Genomic DNA, 25,484 nt, shown 5'->3' with positions numbered 1-25,484 from the left:
CTGCCACACTGTGAGAAATATTCTGGAGATTCCCTTAGAAGGAGGAGACAACTTAAGTCCCATTACAAATCAGGGAATCACATTTCCTCTGTTTATTTCTTCATGTTGTTTCAGTTGGAGTCAGAATTCCAGTCCTGGCCTGTGTGGTTTACCTCCAAAGGGCTAGCTGACAGAGTCCAGCCACCCCTCCCTCAGAGAGTAACTCTGAAACAGTGGGCAAAATGTAGAGTTAGTCTGTTTCGTGTTCCTAAAATAAATCTGAGATTTCTCCAACACATCAAGGTTTTTGAAGGATTGTGCCATAACAGAGATTTTGACAAAATGCCCAAGATGGAGACCTGGGGCTCCTGAGAAAGGCTGAGCCGTCCTGATGTGATTAGAGATGCTAGTTTAGTCCAACACTCGGGCTCAGCACTAATGACACAGGTCCTGGATTTCTCACTGGTTTTGCAGTTGCATGTGTGGTGCTGTCTATAAGCCACATGCATGTTCAGACGGACCCGTGTGGCTTCTGCCCTCTCTGCACTGGAGCTCTGATGGGCCCCACAAGCCTGGTGTTGAGGACTGAGTACACGATCGCAGCCGCAAGGCCTGGGCTTGGGTCTGGGCGCTGGTTCTTATTCCCTATATAACTGCAGACTGGCCGTCATACATCAATCCCCTCACCTAGAAAATGGGACTGCTGCTAACCCTTACCTTGTTGTAGGTTATCACTTGTGGGGACCGAGTGAATTATTTAGGTTAAAGCATTTATTAGCAGCAATCACTTTCTGTGCCCATTAATCATGGTGTAACATTCGCGCATGTTGTCTTTAGAGTAAAGCTGTAGTCAGGTACCAGTGCCTAGCACAGTGTCGGGCAATGCTGTCTGTTGACTGATCACTTAAATATTCCTGCCCTTTCTTTTTCATAAATATTGAAAGCATTGCCCCCCTAGAACAGTCAAGCAGTGTTAGGGCAGCCAAAGCAATAATTATACTCTCAGACTCTACCGAACTCCACCAGCGGTAAGTAGTGTCTTGCCTGCCACAACCCATTTCCCCTATTCTTTTTATTTTAATTTAGTTTATAAGAGTTTTTAAGGTCTCACTCGATTGCCCAGGCTCCATTTCCCCATTCTTGACCCTGGGTGATAAGAAAGCTCTAGCGGGTCACTTCTCCAATTTACAGATGGGAGCAGAGAGGCAGAGAGGCAAAGACAAGGGAAGGAACCAGCTTCATAGTCACCCTTGGAGTCAGGAGGAGTCTCTGTCGTGATGTTTTCTTTAGGCTAATGCCTCATAATCATTCCAGTGACTTTTCCAACATCCTTGCCCATGTTTTTCTCCTTTGGCCTACAGAAGAGAGCAGGGTGCTTACATATACACACTGGCAGGGGGAGATAGGCATCCAGCTAAGCTTGGCATTGCAGGTGTGAATTTGCTTTTTCCTCTCCTCGGTCACTTTTCCCTGTGTGTTTCCAGGACTGCAGCATGAAGGAATTTTCCGGGTGTCAGGATCCCAGGTGGAAGTGAATGACATCAAAAACGCCTTTGAGAGAGGTGAGGAAACAGCCTTGAAGATAAGGCCCAATGTTTGCCAACCCCCTGGGTTACTGGCTCGACTTTCTCCCCTGGGAGCTCCGCAGAGGTTAGAAGGCAGCTTGCTTCCCTCCTCAGAGGGCACCTGCTCTCCTGCCCACACTGCCCTTTGGATATGCGGGAGATGCCAGGGCACGTCCCAGCTGCCTCCTGCCTCCTTGGCCCCAGCCGCCCTGCCTCTCATGCCAATGATCTGCCAAAACGCAAAAGTTAACTCTGATATCTGGGCGGTTTATGGTTTCATCCGGAACCCTTGGTGGCAGTTAATATCAAGGCTAATGTGCAAGTTCATTGTAGCCCATTTATTATCTTGTGGGCTATTAAGGTAATGGGCAAGCTTTGGCAATTTCCGTCACTGTAATGGATATATATAGTTTCAATTTGAGGTTGGTCCTATCATTAAATCTAATTACATCTGATATGAAATTTTCCATAGGGAGCTCTGGCACGATTGTTCTCCTGTAAGTAGGTAGTGTTCTTTGTTGCGGGCCAGGAGGAATGAGAGCTCGTCTGAGGAACTGGCCTCCTTGGCCTCGTTTTCCTCCCCTAGAGGCTTCGTCCCAGCCTGGTTTCATGATTCTTGTGAGAGAAACAGTTGCTGTGTCCCAACCCTAGCCCATAGGAAATGTCCCTGAGCTGGACTGGCACAAAAGAGTTTATGCTGATGGACTCTTCTGCCCTCCTCTGGTCCTGGGCCCCTGAAACTGAGCAGTCTTTGCTTTATCTTTCCCTGGTCTGCCTATGTATGGCCACCATGCTGGGCAGAGAGCCCATAGACTGGAAAGGATATGAATAGTTCACCCCCCACCACCACCGCTTCCGTTTTGTCCTATATGTTTTTGCCTCTCTTACTCTTTTTTGGGGGGTGGGGTGTTGTTTATCCCCAGGAGAGGACCCCCTGGCTGGAGACCAGAATGACCACGACATGGACTCTATAGCTGGTGTCCTGAAACTTTATTTCCGGGGGTTGGAACACCCTCTCTTCCCCAAGGACATCTTTCATGACCTGATGGCGTGTGTCAGTAAGTACCGTCCTGGCTTCAGACTGCCTTGTGGGCCAGAGCACCTGACAGCAAGAGATAAAAATGTGCGGAGTCTCTGTTTTCTCATAAACCTTTCAGTAAAGCTTCCCTTTTCCCCAGTGAAGTTTCTCCTCCTCATCCTCACTCCATTAGCCCCTGGTGGGCGAGGCAGAGGAATGGCTTTTTAGTAAGAGTCTAGGACCCCAAGTCAGGGCTCCTGGCTTCTTTCTTTCTGATTCGTCTCAGTCTTCAACACTTTTGCTTCTCTGGGAGTTATCTTCCTTTAGTAAAATACCTTTATATTCATATATAAGGCCTAGTGATTTTCAATTATGTATTTGAAGCTTACATGTTAATACTTGTACTTTTCCTGATACAAGGAGAAAAAGCGTAAGCGTTGCAAATATTTCCTGCTTGTTGCTTTAAACCTGACACGGCTTACCTGTGAGATGTATTAATATGTGTTCTTCTAGGAACAAAAGCCTCTGTGCAGCAGTAATATGATATTTTCCCAATGAGAAAGATATTCTCTACTTCACTCTCTTAGAGGTTCTCTACCTCTTACTCTAAAATTCGGGTTGTGAAAAGCTATTCCTAGCCATTTAGTTTAGCTTGTGATACTGGAATGTCCTCTCATTGTTTTTTCCATGGAAAACAGTCAGTGGAAATTTGGACTAATATCAGGCCATCCTGGAAGCAGACCCCATCTGAATGATGGCTCCAGAGACCAGAAGGAATGGTGCCCTTTAAATGGAAAAAAGATCCTTCTTCCTAGGTCAACCAAGGTCTTCGTGCTCCCCAGGTTTCCAGTCTGACTCAATATCTGCCCTGAGGACTTGTTCTTGTCTCAGTTATTCTGAGAAAGAAAGGCCCAGAATATTCATGAAGCAGCTCTATGATTTTGTTTGTTGACCTGCTATTTATGGGAGTCTAGTGGAAACAAGTTATGTGGATGGTTAAGCGTATGCATCCCATCGGTCATGTCTTCATGTCTTTTTCCAGGACTGGACCTAGGAAAAGTATCTTAAACCAAACCGGGGTTGCCAAGATGGCTCAAAATCCCTTGGCTGCCCAGTTCTCCCCTGAGATATACTCCTCCTCCTAATCCAGTACTTCCCATCTCTTTTTCACATAAAGGCACGCATAGAAAATGACAATGGCACATGGCACACTGTGGAAGTGGGAGGCAGCCCATGGTGGAGGCCACAGGCCCACAGCTGTACCTGTAACCAACCTGTTACAGCACAAGGAAACGTCTCTGTCTTCTTCCTGGGTATCATTCCTTACCCAGGGGCCTGCCATCTCCCACCTCTGGCTACATTCTACTCATCCGGACTGCAGATAGGGGAGGGGCAAGATAAGCCAGACTTGTGCAGAGGACAAGGTGACACATGTGTAGAGTGGGCAGGACAGGACCTATGCAGCCTCTCTCCTGCCCCAGATGTAGGCCCTCTAAGAATGGGTGCTGAGCAGTCATGGCATGTTTGTGGACAGCTCCTTGTCTGTGGTCATTTGAATAAGAGGGTAGTCGAGGCTATGCAGAACATCTCCAACCCCTTCTGGGCACAAGGAGCATACGCCTTGCGCCCTGCATCGGCAAGTGTCTGGAGCCCAGTAAGTGTCCTCTTCCAGCAGCCTCAGCCTAAGGAGCAACAGGGATGACGGTCCTGTCACTGCACCCAGTGCTGTGTGTGGGCTTGCCATGATGCTGTGTCACTCCTGCTGGTCGTGAGGACTTCTGATCACTACTCCCTGGGGTCTTAGTCACAAGGAGGGTAACACATGGTTTTCTTCTTTCAGCAATGGACAACCTGCAGGAGAGAGCTCTGCACATTCGGAAAGTCCTCCTGGTCCTGCCCAAAACCACTCTGATTATCATGAGATACCTCTTTGCCTTCCTCAATCAGTGAGTAGCCTTCCCAGTGAACAACTGGATTGGGCCTTGATTTGGCTACTGGAAGTTCCCAGATGGACCTGTGTCTATTCATCCATTCCCAAAAATATTTGTTGAGCACCTACTGTGTGCTGGCCACAGTGCTAGGCTGTAAGAATACAGTGTTAAAGAAGCGATGAAAGCCTTGGTATCATTTAACTCACATTCCAGGGGAGAAGACGGACAATAACAGACATGTCGGGAGGAATACGTGCTTAGAAGAAAAATAAAGAAGGGTAAAGAAGCGGGAGAGAGTGCAGAGATGTCAATGGGGCCGGGGGAGAAGGTGAAAGGAGGGAGAGCCACTGTACGTGGGTGGTCAGCAAAGGCCTCTCTGAGAAGACAGTGTACAAGCAGCAGCCTAAAGGAAGTGGAAAAGGAGCCATAGGACATGCAGGATTTGCGCATCATGGTAAAAATGGGTTTGGATTTGGGAAGCAGAAGATTTCATTTTTTAAAAACCTAGATTTCTAGATTCTTTTGAAAAATTATTAGATCTGGCAATACTGGATCTACATTGCCATGCAGTAGCAACTCCCTGTGCGGTAAGGGCTGCCCCCAAGATGGGACAGGCACTGCCCAGCCCACCCTCACAGGTGCCCCCAAGCCTAAGGCTGAATTCAGTTGTCATTTATCATCACTCTTGCCTTGTGGCTTTTCATATAGCATAAAAATATTTCCCCAGATCCATAAATCAAAAAGGGGAAAACAAAAGGTAAATCAATAGGCCAGGGTGTTTTAGCACATATTTCTTTGTGAAAATGAAGAGTCTTCCTGCAAGGTTGGACTCTGCTTAAAAGGAATACAACTTTAGAGGCCAGTTCACAAGCCTCAGCTTGCTTACAAGTTCGGCCTGGCCCTGTAGACATCTGAGTTGGCAGCCCATGCCTGAGACCTTTTCTCGGGTGCCCAAACCATCACGTAGCCCCATCGTTGGCCCTGCAGTGCTACAGAGGGTCCTTGCTCCCCAGCTGGCTTCTTCCATGTGGCTGCGTCTGCTCCGTTCATTAGCCAGGCCCTGACTCAGCGCCGCAACTGCCTATCGGTTAAAAACCCCTAATGACTCACACAGGGTGCTCACACGCAGCCTGGAAACCCTGCTAATTACTGTGGAGTTAGTCAGTCCCCTCAGGGCCACCAATCATTGTCTCCCCTCGTAGACCAATACCTGCCCTCAGCATGAGCCTAGTCTGTGCCCCCAGAGCAAGGAGCGTGACAGTGGTGGGCAGAGGTGGCGTGGGGGGAGCGGGGCCTGGCTGGCTGTGTGTGGAAGTACAACGGGGAGAAGCCGCAGAGCGAGCATGGCGCAGTGCTGGAGATGGTGGCCACTGTTGGAGAAAATGTGGGAACTGCACCAATTCAAGTTATTAGTTTTATTTTATTGGTTGGGTTTTTTTCTGATTAAAAAAAGATTGATTTGCTCATCAAAGTGTTACATTGAAAAGGTGCAGCATTAGTAATCACAGTGTTGGCTAAAACAACAAATAGAATGCAGGACACGGGTGATAAAGACCACCCCATGGGGGGAAGATGGCAGCCGACACGTGTGCACTTACTGACAGGCGCAGCAGTAGTTGGCAGGTGGCTTCTGGTGGAGATTCCGCCTGGGCCCAGACTTTCACGACACTTTTCCGTCATTGCTCTGGGTCCTGGGTATGTGTGTACTTTACTTCTGGCCATGGTTTCTTCCTGGATTTGGCACATCCTCAATCTCAAGGAACAAAAAAAACTTAGTATGTCACAGTTTTTGTGGGTCCAAAATCCCAGTGCAGCTTAGCTGGGGGCCTCTGGAGTAAAAAGTGAAAAACCCATGATTTTTCATGATAAAAAGCAAGTTTTCCACACCAATCCTGATCACCTCGTTACCCCATCCCCAAAAAGCCTCTGTTCCTAACCACAATGCTGAGCCTTTTCAAGATACACAAAAGATGCTGAGTTCAAAGCAATTAGGAGAACGCACTAATGTTATGAACTGAAGCTGTAGAAATGTAGTAGAACTCTTAGAGGGGATGGCATCGATATAAGTTGACCCCAAAAAGAAAAAACATTTAAACAGGGAGCTGTTACCAGTGTTAGCTATTAGATATCTCTTTAAAAATAAAAATCCAGTGTTTGAGATCTTACGCTAAACACAGACTTCGGGAACTTCAAAAATTAGTAACACTGTGATATTTTACACACACAATTGTGTGTATTTGTCTGTGCACATATGAATTTTTCTAGGGAGAGAATGCTAGAATTCTCTCCCTAAAAATTTTCTAGGTTTTTTCAAATTCTTTAAGGAATTCTTATCTCTCAAATAGTTAAAAACCACTGCTTTAGCCCCTAAACTTAGATGTTCCCACTATACATTGGGAAAGAGAAAAGGATTTTAGTTTATATTTTGATGGGAGTAAAAACATGGACCTAGAGTCGTGAGACCACAGTCCGTGAAGATGTATCCTGTTCAAGTCCGTGGTCGTTGTAGCCATCTATGAATGGAACGGTCATTGCTTTAGTGGGCCTCAGAGCATTCCTCATCTGTTACATGCCTTTGACCTGGGACTAGAGTTTTGTGTGTAAAATATCACAGTGTTAGTAATTTTTGAAGTTCCCGAAGGCTGTGCCTAGCATAAGACCTCAAACACTGGATTTTTATTTTTAGAGAAATATCTAATAGCTAACACTGGTAACAGCTCCCTGTTTAAATTTTTTTTCTTTTTGGTGTCAACTTATATTGATATCATCCCCTCTAAGAGTTCTACTACATTTCTGTAATTTCAGTTCATAAGATGAGTGCGTTCTCCTAATTGCTTTGAACTCAGCATCTTTTGTGTATCTTGAAAAGGCTCAGCTTGATCAGGGCTAGAGTTTCTTTCCCTTTAACCACCAGGCTTCCCAGAAACTGGTTTTCTTTCACGTTACGAAAATATTGTGAGATCACGCTAAAGAACCAGGGCCTTCCTCCTCCTTGTCCCTCCATGACAGCAAGAACTGACTGGCCTGGGATTAGCTAGAGCTTTAGCCTTGTGGTCTTCATGCCTCAGTTGTTCCTGAGGTTACCAAGGTAATTATCTCTCCTGTCTCTCTCCAGTTTTAATTTGACCAAGAAGTAGACTTAGAAACTTCCCCCAGGCTTTTCTAAATCTCTGCTCCCCTTTAACTTGGGATCAGGGAAGGATTCTAAAATTAGATCTTTAAGAACTCCCCTGAAACCAAGTGCAGTGACTCACACTTGTAATCCTAGCACTCTGGGAGGCCGAGGCAGGAGAATCTCTTGAGCCCAGGAGTGTGAGATTGCAGCGAGCTATGATGATGACACCACTGCACTCTAGCCCCAGCAACAGAGTGGGAACCTGTGTCCAAAAAAAACTCTGGTGAAGCAGTCCAGCCACTGAGATCTGTAACTTCCCCCGTCACTGGCCTCTCCTGCATTTGATTCTAGGTCCTAGAGAATAGTGATTCTCAACTTTCTTTGCATGACAGTTGTTCACATCCATAGTGCCACTTCTCATGTCCTGCAGTGATTCCTGAAAGGGCAAGGGGTACATATCAGAATCTCCAGGAGGGGAGAACACCATTGGGTTGGAGAAAAACCAGCTTTGCAATGTGAGTCTGGACGTGGGGCACCCTAGAAATAAACGCTTTCCAATATTGAAGAACAGCTGCTCAGATGAAGACAGTTGAGTGTCAGGCCTCTAGTTCCTGTCAGAGGGCTTTGGTTTCTTCTCAGGATCTGTCAGAATCCGCTGCTGGGGACTTCCTGCTGATGCCCATAAGGGAGGCCACGCCCCTCAGCAGAGCTTACAGCTCTGAAGGCTGTGTGGGGGGTGATCCAGAGCTGGCCCAGCCCCCAGTGCCTGGGCAGGCAAGGCCCAGTGGGCACTCATTGGTGCAGTGCCTCATTGAAGGCCTTGGGTCCTTGGCCAAGGTTGGAGGTGTGGCTGGAGCAGCTGCTGGCTGAGAAGGGGGAGTTCCCAGAATAAATAAATACCCGAGAATAAAGTCAGCCTGCATCCAGAGGAAGCTGAGCAAAAGCCAAACAGCATGCTGACCTTTTCCTGAATAAATCCTGAATGTAATAATATGGGAGGATATTATGAAAACGAAAAACAATTGCATTAGCTCTTGCAGAAAGAAATTCACTGACTTGATGGAATACAAAAGCTAATCAGTTGGCTATTTTTTTTTAATAAGTCTAGAGGCTGGAATGGAATATCCCTAATAATTTGATTATTTTGTTATGCAAGAGGATACACAACACACAATGCCTGTGCCTTCTGGCCATATCATTACCAGGGCAGCCTGAGGTCCCTGTCCACTCTGGCAGCTTAGTGCCTTGGTCTATGGGAGCCATCTTCAGCTCTGCAGAGTATTTTCCCAAGCCAGGATGGCTTTGGTGGACAAGGGCTGCGGTAGCGGTGAGGAGGGGCGGTGAGGAGGGGCGGTAAGGAGGACATGAACAGGAGCTGGAGAGAGCGGAGGGGTCAGACCTGCAAGAAGGTACCTCCACCTTGCTTTTCCTTGGCTCCTGAATGACCATCCTGGTGGTCAGTCTCTCCCCGCCAGCTGACTTTCTGGAAGGCCTCTGACGCCCAGAAAGGCAGGTGACAATTTGTGGACCTTCTGCTTTTGCTCTTGGCAGTGCCTTCTGTGATTGTGTTTTCTGGGCATTCATGCGAGAGCTCTCCAGCTTGCCCCCTTTCCTTTCTCCTCCAGTTTATCACAGTTCAGTGAAGAGAACATGATGGACCCCTACAACCTCGCCATCTGCTTCGGGCCCTCGCTGATGTCAGTGCCGGAGGGCCACGACCAGGTGTCCTGCCAAGCCCACGTGAATGAGCTGATCAAAACCATCATCATCCAGCATGAGAACATCTTCCCAAGCCCCAGGGAGCTGGAGGGCCCTGTCTACAGCAGAGGAGGAAGCATGGAGGATTACTGGTAGGGGGCTTGGGGCTCTAGGAAGGGAGGGAGTCACCAATGCACACTGGCATGGGGGCCAGATGGCCAAACAAAAACCAAAGGGAAACACCCAGATCCTCCCGGCTTCCCACTCCCAGGCCTTTCAGGCTGCCAGGGTCTGGGGATGGTGTAGACAGTCCTGCCTCATCCCACCTACAGAATCAATGCCACTTTGTGCCACCTCCCTTTTTTATGAGTTCTGTGCAGTGAGAGACTATTTGAAAAGATAATGACAACAACATTAGTAATAATACTAGAAATCTCCAGGAAAGAGTTTTTTATAAAGTTGCGTGTATAATAGAACTGCTGTTCTCTAGTCAACAGGGTCTCTCAGACTTCTACTTTGCGCTGTGTATCAGGAGAAAGACAGTCCTGGGTTCCAGGGAATCTGTTCTTGTTGGGAAGAGTTTAGACAAGAGGCATACATAATTGCCTGATTGTGAGTTTGTAAGATGACACTTTAGAATGATTTCAAAAAGGTGAGAAGAGAAAGAGAGGTAAGCTCCATTTTGGGCAGGTTAGGCATGGTCCCACCCTAAAGCAGGATTAGATTCCATGGGGCAAGGTTTTCCATGACCTAGCCTCGGAACAGACCTAAATGGAATCCCTAGGATACCTCTTCGCTAGACCCCTCCATTAGACAAAGCACTGTTTTCACTTTACGGAAGAAGTCATTGCAACCCAGAGAGGCCAGTGACAGTGTTTCAGGCCACCCCAGTGGTGAGGATTGAACCCTGATCTCTTATCTCCTAGTACAGGACACCATCTTTCGCCCTACACTGCTCACCACGATGCCACTTATGATGTCATTTTCTGCTAAACACAAAGACAACTGCCTCTCTCTTTTAGTCCCTAATGCCCCTTACTCCCTCTACTCCTCCTACTCCTCCCCCTCCCTTCTTCCCCTAAATGGTGTTTCAGCCTGAGCTGAAAGCACAAGCCAGCCCAAATCGGATTCCATCTGAATTCAACATCTGGAACCAATTCGGCCAGCCCCATTGCTATCAGCTGAGGTAGGGCAGGACGGGGAGCTTGTTTACTTAATTAGAGGCCGATTGGGCCGCACTTCTCCCTGACCCCCACCGAAGAGCCTCTTGCCCAAGGAGTGAAGAAATTGGCATTCATGTGTCTGTGAACATAATAATATCAGTGACATCCCTGGGTTCACTCCTCTCTGCTGTACTGCAGCTTTCAGCATCTGGGTTTGAGCTCGAGCAACCTATGCTGGTCAGCTGGGAGAGAGAGCTTTTTGTCACCGACAGATGGTTGGTGGTGACTGGGGAGGTTGTTGGTCAGTTCAGGTCTCAGCCTCCCGGCTGATGAGCTCCAGGGAGCTGTCCTTGTGCATGTGACTTAGAGAGTTGGTGTCCCCCTTGCATAATAGTGAAAAGCTGTAGAATAGTGTTCTTGCTTTACCTTCCTTCTAAAGTCAGGCAGAACATCTACCTTTACTTCTCAAATATCAAACTGCTGCAGGCTCCGGACTGATGCGCGGGGTACAGGGCTCCCCCCATCCCTGCACCAGAGTCCCAGCACAGTGGAGCAGACAGCCCCGTAAGGCCGTGGCTCACAGGGACACAGACAGGCGGGCACCTTCCTCTAGTTTTCTCCAAGGTGTTCTCCCCAACCCCCCTCCCCCATTTGTCACGCACCCAGCATTTATTAGCAGCCCCTAAAAAAACCACAAGATTAGTCAGGGAAATTTACTACCACAGACCCAGTAAGGAGGCCAGAAGCCCCCAAGGAGCAGAAGTCTGTGACCCTGGGTTGAGAGAGACCTTCAGACCACAGGGTTCACACTCACCCAGAAAGTTCCTGGCCTCTCCTCTCCCTTCTTCAGGAAGAGAGAGAAGCACCAGCACAGTGAGCTAGGGTGGTGACGGAGGTGAACGAGGGGTGGCAGAAGGGGACGTAGAGCCTGAGGAGCCTGGAGAATGGCCAGGAGGCCAGGTCGGCCAGGGAGAGGGGAGCACCACCGTACACTGAGGAGAGGAGGGGCCCGTCCATTTGACCCCACTTCCAGCCCTGGAAACAGAACCCGGTTTTCTAGGACTACCCGCTGAGGGGCATGGTGGGCTTCTTAGGAGACCTCAGGTGCTGGTGGCCAACTGGCGGTATTGCTGGGGATGAGCGTGTGTAACGAGAGGAGCATAGGATTTTAGGGCAGGAAGGGGCCTTAAAAACCATCATCTTACCCTTACCGTAAAACGGCAGTTTTCAAAGTGGAGTCCCTGTAGCGCCTACATCACACGGGACTGGTTAGAAATGCAAATTCCCTGGCCCCACCCAGACCCAGTGACTCAGAAATTCTGTGGTGTGACAGTCATCTGTTTTTTAACAAGCCTTCCGGAGCTCCCTGAATTTTAGAATTGCTGCCTTAGTGGATGGCCGTGTAGATGAACTTGAAGTCCTGGGGGAAAGTTTACCTTTGCCCTGTGAGCTCCTGGGGGCCCCAGGGGGTCCCAGAACTTTTCACTCATCAGAGGGTTCCTAGGCCCAGAAAACAGTGAGAAATTGTGCCTATGGTTTTTGACAAAGAGGAACCTCTATTGGTATTCTCCTAGAATGTTCTCTGGAGTCCGGAAAAACCTTGGAACTGACTTGCTCCATAAAGGGTGCATTCTGAACTGGTCACCTCATCTTTGGGGAACTTCCCAGGAGTGTAGGACCCATCCCAGGGGGAGGAAGAGGCTGTGGGGCTCAAAGGAGGAAACTCTGTGGCTGGGCTGTGGGGCCGAGTGGGTGGTGCTTTCGCAGAACTGCCCGGAGCGGCTCACTTGTTACGACCTATTGCTGGGGGAGGACCTTTAGAAATGAACAGGGTTTCTCTACTTTTTAGGAAGTAAGAACTTCCAGGCGCCCATCCTCATGAACTCTGAAGTCCATGAGCCGGGAGATCAGCAGCAGAAACGACTTTCCTAGTAACTGCTTTGGCCATCCTCGATTCTCTACCCTGGATGATTTTAGATTTCGTGAATTATTTCAAGAACTTAACCAGGCTTCCGTGCCTGCCCTCTTGCAGAGTCTAGCCCACAGCAGATTCTTTCTCCCCTCCTTCTGTTTCCTACCCTCTCCTGTGACTCACCTCCCACTTTCTCACCAGTACACGGTCTAACCACAAAGCAACCTAGAAGCATCGAGCAAAATGAGAAAGAAAAAGGGAAGAAAGTACCACTTGTTAAGCACCCCCTCTGTGCCAAGCTTGTTACTAAATTATTTCATGACATCCTCACACAGCTCTGTGAAGCGTATGGATCATTATCCTCAATTTGTAGATAAGGTAGCTGAGACTTAAAGAGATTAAGTAGCTTGCTCAGGGCCACACATTTCCAAGTGTCAGAGCTGGTTTTCGGATCCAGGTGTATCTGATGCTAAAAGTCCAGTTTTCCCTTCCCCCAGGCTCCTTCCTTGAGAAATAGGAATGAATTCACATAGAGAATTAGCCCTTAAGGAATTGAATTATTCTGTATTTTCTAAAAAATGTATTTTATAACTTCAAAAGGGCTTTTCCTTGTCTTGAGATATTCTAAGTCTCAAGTAGTCCCAAGTAGTTTTTATAGCAGGAGCTAGGCTAGAGGACCTCTAGAGCCTTATATTTGATTATAAGCATTTGTCTGTTGTGTGCACTTAGGGTATAGAGAGCATAAGATTGATTTGATACCCTTGCTCCAAGGCTGTATAAAGGGAAGGACAAGAATTTTATAAGCAAATGCTGATGTCCCAGTCACTCTTGCTTCTGTTGCAGTGACAGCCCTCATGGAGAGACTACCTTGGCTGAAGACTCAACCCAGGATGTGACCACAGAGCACCACACGAGTGATGACGGTACGAAGCCCTGCTTCCTGGTTAGGGGTGAAGCAGAAGGAAGTGATTATATATCCTGTGCGCCTGGTGAAACTTCCTGCCCAGCAGTCGCCTGAGGACGGGCAGCGAGCTGTCCTGTCTCTCATTTTCATTCCTTCCCTTCCTTGAAGAGACAGCCCGCCTCCTCAAACAGAATGGTCTCTGTATGAAACCAGAAGTGAAGAACTAGACCTTTCATGTTCTTGCCCCACCTCCCACCTTCTTGTCTGGCCTGGGTCCAGCATGATGTCAGTCCCTTATCATAGCCCAGACTCCTGCCAGGTAGCTGGAGACCAAAGCGAAGGAAAACATTAAAAAACAGTAAGCCGGGGGAATAGGGAAGCTGGATACCCAGAACCCAACAGAAGCAAGCCAGAGGGGAGTGGGAGCAAGGATGCAGAAACCACACACCTTCACGCCCGCCAACTGGAAAAACTGACCCTTTCCAAAGTACAGACAGGAGGGCGCTGAGCAGCCTGGTGGGTGTGCAGAGGGGTGGAATGCTCGGCTGTCATCCTCAGGCCCCTCTGCGGTGCCCGTGATTTATTAGGATCTGTCCCGCCGGCACATTTTCCCCTCCTTCCAACAGTCCCACACCTCCATTTCTGGGTCACTTGGGCTCTGAAAGTCTCAGCAGCTGACAAGGGGCCTCAGAATTTTCTGGGCGTGAGAATGAAATGGCACAGTCTGCAGAGCTTTCCCTGCTCCCTGCCTTGCTGGGAATTCTGCAATCCTAGGCCAACTTCTAAAGGAGAAAAAATCAGGACCGCCTTATTTAGATCCTGATGTCACAAGGATCGGTATGATCATTTGCCACATTCTAGGAGGGGAGTAGGTGAACTAGGGAAATTAGTATTGGGTTAGAGCCTGCCTTGTGCCCAGCGCCGTTAGAGGCTTTATATGTGTTACCTCTTTAATCCCTAGTGAAATAGATATGGCTGCTATTTTAGAGTTGAGAAAATGGAGGTCAAAGAGGTCAAGTGACGTACCCAAGGCTGTAGAGAAAGAACTAAGATTGGGATGTGTAGACAGGCCTTCTCTGATCAGCCTCCTACAGTGAAATCTCTGGCTCTGCGTGTTCAGGAGCAGACCCACCAGCCGGGGCTGTCTAGGCATAGTCTTGTTTTTAATCAGCCTTTCTCTCTGCTACCCAGAATAGCTGACTTTCATCTCAGGTTCCAGGTTTCTGGGAGCCTTCTTTTCACTCTCTGATCTCTGCCTGCAGCACAGAACAGATCAAGATAATGGTCACAATGACTCATGCACACAGAACACCTACTAGAGGCCGGGCACTGTTCCAAGCACTTTTACAAATTGTAATTCATTGATTCTTCATAAGAACTTCATGACAAAGGCACTCTTATCCCCATTTTACAGATGAAGAGACAGAAGCCACACAAAAGTAAAAATACATTGTATTTGTGAACCCCTTTTAATTTTTCAAATTACTCTCATATATATTTTCCCATATAATGGTCACCACATACATTTCCATATTTTGCTCCTTGGAAAGTTGATTGAGCAAGTTATTTTCTCTTTATAGAGACTAGAAGTTCATGTTCTACTAGAGGAATGAATAATATAAATAAATATTTAAAATGCAGTATGATAAATTTTCTACAATTGATGGAGTTATTTTATAATCAGAGAAGAAATAATGCTTGAAATACAGTATGGCAAGTTTGATGATAGAGCTCCGCCTACAGAGCTGTGGAAACACCAAAGAAGTTGCTATAGGAAGCAGGGATGTTTGAGTTGTGTCTTGACGTGTTCGTCAGGCAGATGAGAGAGCAGATTCCCGGTGGAGGGAACAGCATGTGCAAAGCCAGGGAACAGGATACAAGTGCTCTCAGGGTAATGGCACCGTCTACGTGAGAATTACCTGCTTTGCAGGTCATCCAAAGCTTATTTTTCACACTAAGTTATCTTCCACTGTAAGTTCAGCTAATTGGGCTTTTCTACCCAGTTTCCTGAGTCTGTAGGTCCCAAGAACATGTATTTCCTTCCTTTCTGCCCTTCTCAGAATGTGAGCCCATAGAGGCCATTGCCAAGTTTGACTACGTGGGCCGGACAGCCCGAGAGCTGTCCTTCAAGAAGGGGGCATCCCTGCTGCTTTACCAGCGGGCTTCCGACGACTGGTGGGAAGGCCGGCACAATGGCATCGACGGACTCATCCCCCATCAGTACATCGTGGTCCAAGACACGTACGTTGGATCCCTGGCTGCACTGTGGGAGTGAGACTTCATTTGTATGAGGGAAACCAACCCCCAGGGGGCACCAGTGTGGTCCTGAGGCTCACACAGTTCCTCTTCCCTTCCACCCTCCTCAGTAGAGAATTTTTTAACATCTCTCCACTAGCTCATCCACATTTATACCTGATGAGTAATAATGAGGTTTTTTATTTGTTTTTTATTTTATTTATTTATTTATTTTTGAGACAGGATCTCGCTCTGTTGCCCCAGCTAGAGTGCAGTGGCATCATCATAGCTCACTGCAATCTCAAACTCCTGGGTTCAAGCAATCCTCCTGCCTCAGCCTCCCCAGTAGCTGGGATCATAGGCTCTTGCAACCACACCCTGCTAATTTTTTTCTGTTTTTAGTACAAAGAGGTCTCTTGCTTAGGCTGGTCTTGAACTCCTGACCGCAAGCAGTCCTCCCGCCTCAGCCTCCCAGAGTGCTGGGATTACAGGTGTGAGCCACAGCACTAGGCCAGGGGTTGTTATTTGACCACCTACATTTCCTTTCTGGGAAGATCAGGCTGGGAAAACATTTTTGCTTCTCCATCTTTTTTTTCAACAACTGTGCCCACCCCAACCTGTTGAGCTGCTGGTGGCACTTTTCCACTTGCAAATGAAAGTGACAAGTTACTCTTCTAGGAGAAATCTGGCTTACGCAGCCTTATGGAAGTGACCCAGTTCCTTTAACCCAGATGTGGTTGATTTAGGGCAAGATGGGGGAGAGGAGGGAAAGGATGTCAGGGAACAAAGGGAATCTGAACTGGCCCCGGAGAGATCTCCCCAGATGGGCTATCAGTTGGTTCCCACACTTTGAAGCAGTGTCCCCTGGGTCCCCCCAAGCCTGCCTCCCTGTCCCTTTGCCCTGCCTCTGCCCCCAGCTCCCTTCCCTTGGATACGATGCTGTCAGTGTTTTTAGTCCTTCCCTTAATATTATTTCTTAAAGGTTGATATCCTGAATGAGTCTGCACCCTCCCAGCCTCTCCCCGGCTCGTTCTGCAGGGAAATCCTCCCTCTGTTGATAGCATCGCAAACCTGGTGGCAATCTGTGCGTGAACAGGACCCTCCCAAATTTAGCATTATGACTTCACTACAGGATCAAGAGAAGATGAATTGTGGGGGAGAAGGGGCTTTCTTTGTCATCAGTAGCCAGAGGGGCCAGGAGAGCAGTGGAGAAACCTGGGACCGGCTTGGACTCTCTAAGCGGGGCTAGATCCGCTACGACAGCGTGTGGCGGTGTCCTGCCTCGACGCCGGCATCTCCAGAGCCACCACAGAGCTGACTGTCCTTACCCGGCAGTGCCCGGGACCTCAGCAGATAAACCACAACCTGGACTTGCCGCCTCCTTCCCTAGGAGGTGGTCCCAGCGCGGCCGCCCCGAGAAAGCAGCGTGGGGTAGAAGGCAGATGCCTCGAATCCAGGTGTCCCCTAGCCAAGCTTTCCTGAGGAGCTGAGGAGCCCGCAGAACTCAGCGGATTATTTATTTTTATTTAAACAACCCTCCGAAAGCCCTTAGGTTTCCTCGCCTCTGCTCACAGAGCTAGCCCAGCCAGGTGTTGCTGCTGCCTCAGAGCTGTGTGGGGTCGCGTGTGTGTCGGGGGGGCCATCTTGCCGATTTAACACTGCTTTTTGTGTTGTTGTTGTTTTCCCTCCTCCCTGCCTGCCTGCCCCTTCTCCCCCAGCGAGGACGGTGTCGTGGAGAGGTCCAGCCCCAAGTCTGAGATTGAGGTCATTTCTGAGCCACCTGAAGAAAAGGTGACAGCCAGAGCGGGGGCCAGCTGTCCCAGTGGGGGTCATGTAGCCGATATTTATCTTGCAAACATCAACAAGTAAGCTCTGCTTTTCATTTTCTGCTCCCCTGAATGACTTGCCACACCCAGCGTCACCCTCTGGCCTAACCCCTCTCTCCATTCCTGCGCTGCGCAGAGGGTGCCGGCTCCCCCAGCCTAACAGTTGCATGCGTTCATTGCTGCTGCGAGGCGGACAGGGCTGAGGAAGCTTCTACAGGCCTCGGGGGCCAGTCCAGGTCTCCAGCTAGCTGCCCCTGTGCTGTGGAACGGTGCTCTTTTGTATGTTCCCACAGTGTCAGCCCAGACCTTCCCGGCAGTCTTCTGGCTAAAACTCTGGCCAAAGCTTTGGTCACTTTATGCAACCTGGTTTGTACTGTTTCTCAGAGGTGCCTTCTCTTCTCCAGTTTTTCTCCTGTAATAGTCTTTGTTATCTGTCTCCCTTGACCCTCGTTTGTGCAAAGATTCAGAGTCTCGTGTGTGTCTCCTACTAGGCTGATGTCAGCCCAGGTGGGTTTATTTCAATATCATGTGTCTGTTGCTGCCCCGTCCTGCATTCACTCCTGTGGAGGGAAGGAGACCACGATGTCCCCAAGGAAAGCTTTGTCGTGAGCTCTTTGCTCACTGCCTGATCCCTGGCTCCCCCTTACTTTGCCCCTTCACAAGGGAAAATAAGTTTTCACTTTTTTCCTTCTGCATTAGCCCTGTGTATCATCCTTTCCTCTTAGTCCCTCTGCGGATTCCCACTCCTGTCCGGCAGGCTCTTACCTCTGACCCCCAGCTTTCATTGTGGCCGTTAGCGACATCCTGGGGTTTTAACTCCACCCACTCCCGATCTGGCTGGCTAGAGGGATTCCACGCCTGCGTGTGCTGCTGCCTCCCCGAGAGGCATTCAGGTTATTGGAGAACTAATCTCATCTCAAGGGGCCAGACACCAAGTCCCAAAGCCTACAGACCTCTTTCTGCCAGCCCCTGAAACTTGGCCCCGTGCCAGCAGGATGACCAGCTCCAGGGCGCTCCTGATGAATGTGGATTGGAGATGATGTACAGTTTTTATTCCCCTCTGGCTTTGGAGGAATGAAATGATTTGCACTCTGAAAACCTGTTAACCGTAGCCTCTGGACACTGAGACTGGAAGGAGAATAAAAGATGCTTGTTGTTTTTAAACTATACCAGCTTTCCCAGATCTCTTGGCTTTTTTCCAACCAGACAGTAGCAGGGGGAGCGGTTGGGGCACGTGGCTCTTTTCCATCTCGTTCACCCTCAAGTTAGTAAAGTAGTTTATTCGGATCACTTACTCAGTGTAGTTATAATTTAATTCAGACCAGTAAAAAAAAGATTGAGGTTTTATATTTTCCTCCAGCATACTGCCCTGCTAGGAGGGCAAGCTAGTGTAAAGTAACTGTGGGCTAATCACATTTTTCTTCCTTATTCACAAGCCTATATTAGTTATAGTACAAGCCTACAATCATAAGGTCGTAAGCCTGTAGTTAACCTGGAAACCAAGGTGGGGTTCGCGGAGGGAGAGCTAAATAATGAGTTAAGTACATACATTTAAGCCATCATATATTTCATGCCATTTGTACAAAGAAATTGTGGAGAATAACAGCTGAACTAGTCAAAAGATGAACGTGGTAGAAAGGTAAGGTGGTTCTCTTACACTCCTTGCTCGGACGTGTCAGGCTTCTCATGATGGGGTTCTTGGAGGACAAGCCTCCGTCACCATGGCCTACCCAGGTACCAGCTGGTGGGTGGGTAAGCGGCAGCCCCTGGGCATGTCTGGCCCTAGGAGCAAGTCTGCCTTTCAGCCTGACCTCTTGCTCACCCCCATCACTCCTCCCAAGCTCCTTCAATTCCTGAGGGCCCGGGTTCTCTTTCACCTCTGGGCCGCCACGCCTGCCGTCCCCTCACCTGGTCAGCTCCTCCTCTCCCTTCAAGACTCAGTCCAAAGGTGTACCTCCTCCGGGAAGCTTTTCTGACACCCTGCCTTCCCCAGGACTGAGTCAGGTGCCCGTGTGCCGTGTCCCAGAGCATTCTGAGTACCTCTTGGTGCTCATGCTGCACTCGGATCTCGCGCCAGACTGAGCTCCCTGAAACCGGAACTCTGTCTTCCTCATCTTTCCATCCCTGGGGCCTGGCCCGGGGTGAGGCACCCTGCAGCCACTCCAGCCGTCTGCCTTCTCAGCAGTTTTAAGCTTGTGAGTCAGCCATCGAGTGGAAAAAGAAAATCAGCAAAGAATTATGAGGGTGTGGCCTTTCAGTTTAATTCCACGCATTTATGAAGTATCTGCTGTTGTACCAAGCATCGTGCTGGCTGTTCAGAGGTGAATAAGACATGACCCCTGGCCTCAGAACTCAGTCTGCAAGGTAAAGACCATGTGAACAGGTAACTAAAAGTAGTGTCATAGACGCTCTGGAGAAACAGAGGAGGGAGGGATCTATTCTGCCTGCAGTTGGAGTTAGTGGTGCCAGGGACATCTTTGCAGAGGAGGGGTCATTTCAGCAGGCCATATAAGACTCTGAAAACATCCTTTTTACACTCGAGAAGGGCTGACTCACAAAGCTAAAAGTGCCAAGCAGGCAGGATTCATGGAGTGGCTGATACATGCCAGGTTCTGGGCCAGGCCCCAGGGATAGAAAGATGAGGAAGACCTCAGCGGTGAGTAGGACCAGGACTGGCTTAGAGCACTGTCCCTGCCTCATACACTGACCACTCCTTAGCTTCAGAATCCTACCCCTTCCCTCCTTCCACCCTCAACTCTAGCCTCAGTCCCAGTCTCCCTTAGTAGATTCAAGATCAGAGCTGTCCACCTGCCATGTGGACCAGAAGTTTCATTGCTTCTTAGATTACGTCCTTTAAAATCTGATTCCAAGAGAAAATGAAATTATTCAGCAGCAGGCAACACCCATATAACTAGGATTCTGCCAAGCCCTTTTGTATGAGAGCCCTCAGTGGTCTGAAACAAATTGACCCGGAGCCAGGGCTCAACCCAGCACTGGCTGACTCGGGAGTCATGTAGATGAACTTCCACACTAAGAAAATGCACAAACCGGGCCCTAACTCTGCAGCGTTGCTACCTCTTGAAAACTATTCTGCTTCCATGTCTGCAGAATAAGCAAGAACAGCCTCTTGCCAACACCCAAAATGATTATAGTCTCACTGGATCAAGAGACGTGTTAAAATTTGAAAAGTTAACTCTCCTCTTACCACCAATTCCCCACCTCCTTGGTGATGGTGAGACTTCTTCTCCTACCTGGGGCCTTGGGTTTCTGTTCACAGCGGATAATGGAGAGGGTCTTTCCATGAATCTATCTCCCATTAGAAACTTTCACTTAACCAGACATTTTTTTGACAGCACCTTACATCTTGAGAACTCAAAGCCCATAACCACCAAGTAAGTATCCATTTCTCCTTTACCCAGGTTGGGGGTGGCAGGGGAATAGAGACATGGAGAATACAAGAGAAGGTGACACTCAGGAGAGAATGTACTCTGTGTCCCTCTCCTTCCAGAAGTCCCTGGGTGCCATTATCTGCCCCCTCTCACTCTTTCTAGGTTCCTTGGAGCCAGGGCTCCCTGATCACACTGCCCTTTCTGTTTGTGATTAAAGGCAAAGGAAACGTCCAGAATCTGGAAGCATCCGGAAAACATTTCGGAGTGACTCCCATGGGTTGAGCAGTTCCCTGACTGACTCCTCCTCCCCGGGGATGGGGGCTAGCTGCCGCCCATCCTCCCAACCCATCTTGAGCCAGAGTCTCCCCAAAGAAGGGCCAGAAAAGTGTTCCATCAGTGGGCACGGGAGCCTCAACTCCATCAGCCGCCATTCATCCCTGAAGAATCGGCTGGACAGTCCCCAGATCCGGAAGACTGCCACAGCAGGAAGGTCAAAAAGCTTCAATAACCATCGGCCCATGGACCCCGAGGTCATTGCACAGGTAACTGAGGGCTCCTGGACAAACAGCATGAGTCTGTACTCGTCTATACTCCATACTTATTGCGGCCCATGCTAATGATAACAGGACTTGAAACAAAATGATACTTTGTACATTATATACCAAATCCGTGTCCACGCTTGGACATGTGGACCCAATAAGATGGCTTAACCAGCAATCTGCCTGTCCCTCTCTCCCCAAGAAGAACCTGAAGACAGAATAAAAGAATTCTGGCTTCTTGCTCATACACTGACTATTTGCAAGAATGTTTTAATTTTTAAAGCCAGTAATTGGAGTATTTTGATAGAGTCCATTCAGCCCAAGTTTTGGTTCTCAGACCCTGGTAGACTTTAGTGAAACTGCCCGAGTATTGAGGCTCAGCTATCACTCTGGCCACATTGTTGTATCGCTCTGCTCATCCCCATCATCCCAATGCCTAAGGCCGCTCTCCGGTACCTAGAGGGTAGATGATCAATCAACAATCTGCACCTTTCCCTGATCTATAAAGCAATTAATATATAATTGAAACAATCTGTGCCTGGTCTTAAAGGCCCAGGAATACTCTGGCTGCTGAGAGCTCAGGTACCAAAAGGATTTGCTGGCCAAACCTCAAGGTGCAGTGGAGATGAGCTTCCCGATGGCAGGGTCTTCCTTCCGTGTATGCATCACACTGATGACTGTCTATTTTCCATGAAATATTAGAGATCCAACCCCATCTCTAAAAATCCGACTACCGGGGCCACTCCAAGCAGTTCACTCAGACGTCTCTCCCAACTATATAATTTTCATTAGACCAGGTAGGAACTAAGGGCTCATTGTTGCCCTCTTACGTCTCAACCGAGTTGAGATTCTCCTCGCCCCGTCTTCCAGGGTGCGATAGAGGCTGGGCATGGTCTCTATTGGCTTAATCGTGGTGCTCTGCTTAAGGACGTGTACCTGGCAAGCCCAGTGTTGAGCTGTGGGCCTGAGACGTCTTGCTTTGCTAGCTGTCTGTTCTGTGCCTCTGTTTAAGCTCTTGGCTGCAATCTGCCTTGCACCGTGGGAATCCTCCCAGCTCCCCCCTTGGCCGGGCATTAATAGGAATGTCAGGAAAAGGTACACAGCTGGGACAGACTGGGTGCAGAGCATGACTGAGGAAGGAGGAATTCTTCCTGAGCATTTTAAGGGCTTGAGAATGTCATGGGGATGAGTGAAATTGGATCACTGCCTGTATCAAAACATCACATGTACTCTATAAAGATATACAACTGTTACGTACCCATAATGATTAAAAATTTTTAATTAAAAAAAATCGAATCACTGTCAACAGAAAGCATGGATCACTCTGTAGGACAAAGAAACCTTAACCAGGGGCCTTTGCTTGGAACATACAATCTTTCAGTGTGAGCCTAATCCCAAGGAGGAGTCCTGTGGCGGTTTGGGGGTGGCAGACACAAGTTTGTGGGAGGGAGGGGGGAGCTGGGAGGTCTCTCTGGGAGGCAGCTGGCTTGCTTACAAAAGGTTCCTGGTTCTGCCTTGAGCCCCTGGGCTGGGGCTGCTCTTTGAGATCTGAAGTGCTCCAGGCGATTCACCTATGTGGGCTTGGGCGCCCCCTCCTGGTCACTGTGGTCGCCTCCCATGGTGATGGGTAAATGAAAATGCTTTCAAGTTGGACACTTCCATGAGTGGGGAGGAGGGGCCAGAGGAGGTGTCCTGATGAATCCTAAGGGACTGGCCTCCTGAAACTTCCCTCAGCCCCCGAGGAGGGACTAACCCTCTTACCCTTTGGCCTTGAAGTCCAAGAGAATAAAGATCATACCTCATCTCTGCCACTTGTTTATAAGTTGGTTATTACGTGCAATTTCAAACCTACGCCAAAGTAGAGAGAACCGGATAATGAGTCCCCATGTACTCCAGACCAAACTCCTGGCCACTCTTTGTTCACCCACCTTTTCCCTCCCCGCGGGGTCTGTCATTTCGTCCATAAATATTTCAGTACCTGTCTCTAAAACCCAAGGTCTCCATTTTAAGAACTTCCCAACCACTCTTGCTAAAGGGAAAAAATCTCAGGATGATGAAAATCCCTCTGTCCCCCTTTCCCACATTCTGAGCATTCGCATGGTCAGGATTTGGGGCCAAGTGCAGTGATCTGGACAGTGGTCTCTTCATGACCTGGCCTCTGTTGCGGAACGAGGATCCCTGGGGCCTCCTCCCTTCATTTGCCTCACCTCCTTTTTCCTGTTTCGCAGGATATCGAGACAACGATGAACTCGGCCCTGAACGAGCTGCGGGAGCTGGAGCGGCAGAGCAGCGTCAAGCACACCCCCGATGTGGTTCTGGACACCTTGGAGCCCCTCAAAACCTCCCCGGTGGTGGCCCCCACGTCGGAGCCCTCCAGCCCCCTGCACACACAGCTCCTCAAAGACCCCGAGCCCACCTTCCAGCGCAGCGCCAGCACTGCTGGGGACATCGCCTGCACCTTCCGGCCTGTGAAGTCTGTCAAGATGGCCGCCCCGGTCAAACCACCAGCCACACGGCCCAAGCCCACTGTCTTCCCCAAAACAAATGCCACTAGCCCTGGTGTCAACTCAGCAGCTTCCCCACAGTCTACTGACAAGTCCTGTACTGTCTGAGGCATATAATTTAATTGTTCTACACAAGGGGATTGACTGTTATTAAAATCTTCCTATTTAACTAGCTTGGGGACTTCAGTTGAAAATTAGATTCTAAGTTGTTCTTGCAGGAATTAGCCTCCCCATCACCCAAAACCTTGAGAATGAACCCTTCGTTATCTCCTTTCCCTTCCCTTCCCACTGCCCTCCGCTTCCCCCAGTCGTCGTAATCCAGCCAGCTGCAGTCCATGCTGTTCTTAGTTAGCCAGAGACAGAGTTTTTCATTATCAGGTCACTGTGAAATCTGGCGAGGCAAGCAGAAGGACATGAGCTCCAGTCTCAGTCCCCTCAGACCAAGGGGATGCCTTGACCAGATGGTTGGCTACGGCCATCTAGCTCTCAGTGGCATCTTGTTTTGGGTACTGATGATAGGGAATCATATATAGTCCATTCCTCATTTTACACACACACGTACACGTACACACACGTGTAGGTTTTCTAGTCTCTGGCATGTGTAGCCTCTCCTGGTCATAGACCAGTCTCTTTGTAAGTTATTGTGGCAGTTCACACAGGAGCCACCAGGGGTCTCTGTTTCCGTTACAAACTTCGTTCTGTCTGGGCCAGAGAACCTGGCCTTTGAAATCTCCCCATCATATGAAATTTCACAGGATGGGACAATCTTGTGACCTGTTTGGGGTTGGGGGCTCGCTCTCTGTCTTCTTTCTGTTGGTGTGAATTGGTCATTGGTGTTTGCTCTTGCTCTCCTCCATCCCCTAGAAGTACACTCCGATCTTATTAAGGAGCTTTTAAAGTTTTTCTGAATGTATAGACATTTCCCGGGTTCCTATCCTTTTCTCTGATGGACCATTTTCCATTTAAGACATTTTCCTGTGTAAGATGGTTTTATAGCTGGTTCCTTTTAGGGTAAAGAGTCTTAAGAGAGTTCTATTGTGTTTATGGCAGGTTTAGAAAAGGTAAGAAATGGGTCCCTCTTCCTCCTACTTTTGCTTTTGGCACTTAAAACATTAAATTCATTCTTCTATTAAAAAATTGAATCCAGCTTTGCTAACCCAAAAATTGTTCCCAAATGAAAACTTATTTTAAGTTCACTTCTTAGTTTGGTTATTTTGTAAGGTCTCTCTTCGGGGACCAACAGGGGCTTAAGAGCCCTGGTTAGATTAAAGAGAGACACTGTCCCTTAAAACCAGTTTCCGTTTATCCAAACAAGGACAACTGAGGGTACTTTGACCTCACAGGCTCCAAAGCCTTCCCAAAGCCAGAAGCTAAAGAAAAATTAAAAATTGGATGCTGAATAGTTTGGTTCTCTTATGGCCTTTTTTCTGGTTCCTCTCCAAAATGCAAAAATGATGCCCTTGTCTGCTCCAATTCTGTCTGCAAACCTGGTGCCCCTGGTCCTGGCTCCCCTAGCATGATGCTACCCCAGGAGTGCCAGGACTGGAGACATTTACATCCAGGCTCGGGTCTCAGACAGCAACCTGAGTAAAGCTGAAACTCATTCCTCTTCTCTATGTTTTCTGGTTTTCAAGTTGTGCTTTTATTTTAGCCTTATTATTATATCTTCTGTAGTTCAGGAGAGATGGTGGGTTGCCATTCAGGTA

General features: G+C 48.6%; 1 protein-coding gene across 1 annotated transcript in view; it reads left to right on the top strand.

Moving 5' to 3' along the window:
- The window catches only part of SRGAP2 (SLIT-ROBO Rho GTPase activating protein 2), a 226,279-nt gene extending 202,086 nt beyond the window's left edge, over window positions 1-24,193 (top strand). Inside the window, exons 14-22 of the mRNA XM_012657865.1 lie at window positions 1,464-1,541; window positions 2,468-2,602; window positions 4,403-4,508; window positions 9,234-9,458; window positions 13,225-13,304; window positions 15,346-15,526; window positions 17,239-17,385; window positions 20,953-21,277; window positions 23,503-24,193. Of these exons, the coding sequence (XP_012513319.1) occupies window positions 1,464-1,541; window positions 2,468-2,602; window positions 4,403-4,508; window positions 9,234-9,458; window positions 13,225-13,304; window positions 15,346-15,526; window positions 17,239-17,385; window positions 20,953-21,277; window positions 23,503-23,886 (1,661 nt within the window). The 3' untranslated portion in view covers window positions 23,887-24,193. The remainder of the gene's footprint in view (window positions 1-1,463; window positions 1,542-2,467; window positions 2,603-4,402; window positions 4,509-9,233; window positions 9,459-13,224; window positions 13,305-15,345; window positions 15,527-17,238; window positions 17,386-20,952; window positions 21,278-23,502) is intronic.
- The last annotated feature ends 1,291 nt before the right edge of the window (window positions 24,194-25,484 follow it).

Source organism: Propithecus coquereli, unplaced genomic scaffold (genome assembly GCF_000956105.1).
Source record: "Propithecus coquereli isolate 6110/MARCELLA unplaced genomic scaffold, Pcoq_1.0 Scaffold563, whole genome shotgun sequence".
NCBI classification, from domain to species: Eukaryota; Metazoa; Chordata; class Mammalia; order Primates; family Indriidae; genus Propithecus; species Propithecus coquereli.
The sequence above is the reverse complement of the archived record's forward strand: the minus strand, read 5'-3'. Positions and strand labels throughout refer to the sequence as shown.